The sequence below is a fragment of the Lathyrus oleraceus genome, chromosome 5, assembly GCF_024323335.1.
Source record: "Lathyrus oleraceus cultivar Zhongwan6 chromosome 5, CAAS_Psat_ZW6_1.0, whole genome shotgun sequence".
NCBI lineage: Eukaryota > Viridiplantae > Streptophyta > Magnoliopsida > Fabales > Fabaceae > Lathyrus > Lathyrus oleraceus.
This window is the reverse complement of record NC_066583.1, coordinates 560,063,157-560,069,353: the sequence shown is the minus strand read 5'-3', so window position 1 is coordinate 560,069,353 and position 6,197 is coordinate 560,063,157. Positions and strand designations below refer to the sequence as shown.

The following is a 6,197-nucleotide window of genomic DNA, read 5'->3' as shown; positions in this document are numbered from 1 at the left end:
TGACATGTAATTGAAGTGAGTTGATCAAGTGATGTCTATGAAGAGAGTGCCACTACTTTATTGGTTCCATAAATCATTTCCCTTTGTTCCCTTTCTCACAATTCAATTCTAAATTTTAATGTGTAGGCCATGTTACTGTTACTTCCCCATCAACAACCAACTTGTTTGTAGCACTTTGAATCACTCAACTCACGTGGTACTGTCTAAAACAGTAACTCACCAATTTAAAGTGAGGTTACTCTCACATAACAATCTCCATTAGTACAAGGGACTACTCTCACATAACAAAATTAACTATTTTAACCCATGTTATTAATGCTTTGAAATTTTATTTGGTACAATGTGCCTAGAAAAATAAATTATTTGACTAGTTTAATTGAAATATACTGATAGTGTAAAAGGATTTTACAGCATCACTTAATCATAAACGTCGGATATTAAAATAAATTTGACTTTTATTTTAAAAATCTATAAAGAAATACAAACGGATGATGGTGATGAGTCGACGGTGTAAAACTTTTTACACTGACAGTGTATAGTAATTAATCTCTTAAAAATAAATTTTCATCCAACTATTCAGCTAGCAAAAATAAATCGATATTATTTAATTATTGCAGATTGATTCATAATAATTTTTAAATTCGGATATTAAAATAAATTTGACTTTTATTTTAAAAATCTATAAAGAAATACAAACGGATGATGGTGATGAGTCGACGGTGTAAAACTTTTTACACTAACAGTGTATAGTAATTAATCTCTTAAAAATAAATTTTCATCCAACTATTCAACTAGCAAAAATAAATCGATATTATTTAATTATTGCAAATTAATTCATAATAATTTTTAAATTGGTCCCCTTAACTTTTAAAAATTGCTAATTAGTCAATATTTTTAAAATTTACATTTTGGTCCAAAAACTTTAAAATTTATAAAATTGAATCCAAATTTTTTATAATGAATAATTATAATACTCTATAAAAAAATGAATTCAATTGAATCATATAAATTGTTTAGAATTTTAAATTCCTTAAACATTTTCAGATGCATCATCCAAACATACTCTAAAGTTGTTACATTAAAAAGAAAATTCAAATTAATCCTTCATATTTATAATAACATTTCACTTTTTTTCTCAACTACTCAAGGTAGAACTTGTATTTAAAATGGCATTGGCTCATTTGACCACAATTACATGTAGTCCAGTATTCGTCATAAATTCCACCCCTTTGATAATTTGAATGTTACAATACTATGGTGCACCTCTTTCATTGTTGATGCCCTTGTTCTCACCATTGTTTCTTGCCAAGAAAGCACAATGTAACCAATTAAAGAGAGCATCATCAGGAAAAATACCCAAGTTCTAAACTAAAAGCATTTTTTTTTCTTTAACGTGCATAATTAGTCTAGATCATTATATTTCCTCAATAGGATAAACAAAATCAGTTCCATGTTAACTTAGATACATAATAACATCTGGTGCAATACCGCAAAAAAGAAACAAAAATTTGTCTATCAGAACTAGAGCTTGATTACAACTCCTTCAAAAATTCCATCAGTCCTAAAGTTCGGTGCAAAGAGTCTTGGATCAACTGGTCCTGGAAGATTGAATGAAAGTGTGAATGGTCCAGGAGAGCATAACTGCTGAGTTTTCATCTCGAAAAAACGTGACTGTTTCTCTATAGTTCTTCCACCAGATAACAGCCCTCTGATCTCAACCTTCCCATCCGATTCAATATCACAACTAAACTGATCTGCAGAAAGGGCAAGTCAGATTATAGAATTTCTTGTTCGTGGCTAAATTAGCAATTATTAAATGTTGTTTTTTATATATTAAAAGAAATTCCATAACGTTAAACTTTGAACTCTTTTAAAAATCGCAAAAATCACCCCTGGATAGTGTAGTTGTTCTCACTTCTCAGAATTATTGAAGTTGCTAGGTATTCTTAGCAGCACTTAACACCAATCAAAATTTCTCGAAGAAATATTCATGACTTTAGAATTTCTGATAATAAGGCATGTTAAAAAATGCAGGCTATTAGGTACTTTATCGATAAACATTCATGATTTTTGACCAAGATATATGAAAAGAAAAGGAAAAAGTATTGCCTCTATAGATCCAATACATGAAGTGTCCATTTCCACAAAAAGATAATCAAAGATAATAATATAACTAGAAGAAACATGAGTAAATAGAAAGAGGAGAAACATACTGTACTCTCTCTTGACACCTGGTAAGGAAACTCGAAACAGATACGCCACTTTACTAATACCAATATCCACAACACCAATGGACGGACCAAGTATCGCTCTCTTCGCTGTTCCTGTTAAAACAATAGAACAATCTTGCACACAATTGTCAATGTTAGGTAACGAGAGAAGCGGCATCATTGAAGGCCCATCAGAATCACACATCGTGTTGGAAGAAGGATTGCCACTAGCAGAATTCGGAAATTCCGACATTAAAGGAGTATCCACACCAGCATACTTTCTCGTACACTCTGGTTGAAACTTCTCCGACTGCGACCCCTCATTGTTAACACAGCCACTATCATTATCATTATCATTATCACTTTCTTTGCTCGACCGAGGGTGAATCCGAACACGAAGACATTCACTTAAATCCAACTTGAAAGTAGTAACACCGGTTAACGACCTAAACCTATCCAAATCCTCGTCTTTAACACACAACGAAACAAGAGGGTCATCAATCAAAACAACCCCTTTAACAATTCTAAAGCTATCAGGATACCAAATCTGTTGATGTAGACTCAAAGGGAAAATATTTGTGAATTGTTGACAACCCTCTGAAAATTCAGAATTGGGCAAGTCCAATTTTCCCTTTAAATACATATGAAACATGTCAAGATCTAATATAAGTTCAGGAAGTGCATTTTTAAGGAGATAGTAATACAATTTCTCTAAGAGAGAAATTGTAACATAAGAAGAACCTAAATCATTGGAAGTATAAGGTGGTAAACCTGAGAAAAGTCTTTGAAGTGATGAACATTTAGGATTATCAGACTTAACGTCGGGTCCTAGGTAAGTTGTGATTATGAAATCAATGAGGAATTTTCTGTCACTTACTATGATTTTCGTTGGTTTGGTTGTGAGAGATTTTCGCTTGTAACAGAGGTTTTTTCCTTTGAAATCCATGGGAATTGAAAAACCTAAAATGAGGATGAAATGAAATGAATCACGTTAATGTGTTATTAGAAGCATTTTTTCGTAAAAAAAGAATGAAAACCTAGGTATGTGATTGAGAATTGAGAATCTCGATGCAGAAAAATGAAAAACTTACAGAATGTGGGTAGTTAGAAGAAGAAGGAGAGAGGGATTTGATGGAGCTTGATGAAGGGTTTTCCTTCCTTCAAACAGTTTCGAAGTTTCGAGGGTTTTGACTTTCTACTTGTGACTTCTCACTAGGTTAAGAAATTTTAAAATAGAATGTAAGATGTGAGACTATTAATGGGAAATTAGTTTATAACTAAGAGTATTGTTGATAAAATTTCATTGATATTTGGGAGGTTTGATATTCCTTTATTATGATATGACTTCTTAATAAATTTTTAGATTTAATTCTATTAATTAGAATTCGAGCTTTGATTTTGGAGGTATCGAGTTATGAGTGTCGCGGTTGTACCTGCAGTCGAAAATAAATACAAGAATGGAAGGAAGAATCGGATTTTTTTTACAAAAATAATCCACTTTTTTAAGAAAATTCCCAAAATATCCTCGGTTTCAAAAAAAATCCCAAAATATCTCACTTTTAGGAGGAGTCTCCAATTGAATTTGCGACTCCTCTTAAAACTTAAATGGAGACGCCAATTGGATTGGCGTCCCTATGTAGGTTTTAAGAGGAGTCGCCAATTCAATTGGAGACTCCTCCTAAAATGCATTTCTGTGTTATAAATAGATGCGTTGTGTGAGTAAATGTTCCACATCTCACACAATCATTTGGCAATTTGATCCGTTGTCGCACACGGGTCAAAAACGAGTTTAAAAGTGTAGTAAAATGGAAGCGACACTCGAATATCGTATCATAAGGACTCTTAAATGTTATAACCAAACGAATGAAAATAAGGGGGGTTTTAAGGTTCAAAACTTAAATCGATGATTATTAAAGGTAAAATCAAAATTGATAAATAAGTTAATCTATTGTATCGATTTCCAACTTATCATCGATTCTTATAATTTCAATTCTCTAGCGGATTCAATCCCATTCGATTACAATACCCACTGACAAGCGCAAATTGGTATTATATGATGTATGTTCCTAATTTCTGAATTAAGCAAACGGATTTAAGCAAACGCGAATTAAGCAAACGCGACTTAATCAAACACGATAACGAAAAAGCTACGCTAACGTGATTATAGTTAAGGATCATACAAACAATCAAATTTAATCAACTGTATCCTATAAGAAACAATCGAATTAAGCAAACGAAAGTAATCGAATTAAGCAAACGAGTTTATAGGAAGAATTGAAAAGAAATCGAAATTAAAGTGAAATTATTAAAAACCTCAAAGTGGAATTCGAATACAACAGATCAACTCTATGGGAATTAACTCTCCATGAAATCTTCTAAGCAATAACGTCTCATCAAAATTCAGAATTAGCATTTCTATAGTAGTAAAAGACCTAATATAATAAAAGGTAAATTCGGACCCTTATAGGATCCAACCCGAAAATTACAAAAACTGGCCCAATACAACTAACCCAAACAAAATATAAAAATAATGCAGCAGCTTCAACGAAATTTCTGGCCCTGCTACAGTCTGTTTCAGCTCTCGACTTCTGAACAAAAGTTGTAGATCTTTTTCGTAGCTTTCCATCGACTGGTAGCACGTCTCAATCCGATACTCCTAGCTCAAGATATGATTTTTCTCGCGAAAACTGTTAATGCTGAAAATTAAATACGAAAATTAAATAAGTGCAAAAATAAAATAAATTATGAAAACACATTAAAACATAAAAATAATCAAAGCAAACCGAAGAAATGCTTAAGTACAAACATGGAAGAACGTGCATCAAAATGCACTGATCAGCAATCATGTTTGGTGTTCTTCGCCGATACGGTGAGGTGATTTATGTGAGGGACGAACCTCAGATGTTGATGTTGTTCTGGAACATCACTACGTTCGATCAACTGAAGTGGGAGTTGGTTCGTTGGTTAGATGGGAAAATACCAGAAGGGGAAAAAATTAGAAGTATTGAGAGACTTGACAGTATCTTTGGTTGGGTGCGAATGAAGACTAATAAGGATGTTGGGGAAATGATGTTCGATCGAGACGACATCAATTTGATTGTTGTAATCTGTATGAAATATTTATGTTTTCAGATAGCTTATTTTGTACTGATGTTTGTTGTGAACCTCATTGTAACAAAAACTTAATGATATATAATGATTGAAGGTTACAGAAATACAATGTTACAAAAAGCTTAAGACCTAGATGATGCTCCTCGATTGGGACAATTGTTCTTGTTGTGTCCTGGTTGACGACAGATACTACATAATCTTATCATTTTATCTGTGGAATCCATCTCTGTTCTGATACGTGTGCTGTTTGGCCTTCCTTTCTTCTTTCTACGCATCTCGTCATTGTGCCAAACAATACCACCTTCATATAGAGGCCAGTAATCCTCCATTGGTAGTACTGAGAAGCTTTGATTATATACATTCATAATGGTGTTGGCCTTGTACACATCAGATAAATGGCCGTAAGCATCTTGACGAGTATAAGCGCATGCTGCAATGACATGGGAGCAAGGTATGCGAAAGGCCTGGAATTTTCCACAATCGCACCAACTTTTGTTTAGTCTAACAGCGTAGGCTAAATTTGGTCTCCCCTCGTTGTGGTCCATTGTTTCCTGGACGCTAAAATTTTGCCTATGACGGTCAAAGACTGTTACAGCGTGTGTGCTAGCTTTGATGCTCTCCTCTTTCATGACCTTCATGCAACACTCACTGAATACTTGGCCGAACATTAACACCGCACTCCATTTTTCACCTCTGGTTGCGAACATAGAAGTCAACCTATAATTGGTTGATCTTACCAAGGCGGTTATCGGCAGATTTCGAATTCCTTTGAATACCCCGTTCATGCATTCCACAATGTTTGTTGTCATGTGGCCTCATCGACAACCTCTGTCAAATGTCCTTGTCCACTGCTCTACTAATATGTTATTTAGCCAT

The 6,197-nt window shown here is 33.7% G+C and overlaps 1 protein-coding gene across 1 annotated transcript; it reads right to left on the bottom strand.

Moving 5' to 3' along the window:
- Nucleotides 1-1,397: 1,397 nt before the first annotated feature.
- LOC127086411 (increased DNA methylation 3) lies at nt 1,398-3,471 on the bottom strand. Its single transcript, XM_051027171.1, has 3 exons — nt 3,302-3,471; nt 2,214-3,170; nt 1,398-1,754 (listed from the first exon to the last, which is right to left on the bottom strand). Exons 2-3 carry the CDS (start codon nt 3,154-3,156, stop codon nt 1,522-1,524), a joined length of 1,176 nt encoding a protein of 391 aa, XP_050883128.1. The 5' UTR covers nt 3,157-3,170; nt 3,302-3,471; the 3' UTR covers nt 1,398-1,521.
- Nucleotides 3,472-6,197: the final 2,726 nt, after the last annotated feature.

What these genes read in the sequence shown, in the direction of transcription:
- LOC127086411 (XM_051027171.1), bottom strand. Translation starts at nt 3,156, where the DNA reads ATGGATTTCAAAGGAAAAAACCTCTGTTACAAGCGAAAATCTCTCACA. An exon ending in AGGTGTCAAGAGAGAGTACA is followed by an intron (nt 1,755 to 2,213) that starts GTATGTTTCTCC and finishes CCCTTTCTGCAG; the next exon opens with ATCAGTTTAGTTGTGATATT.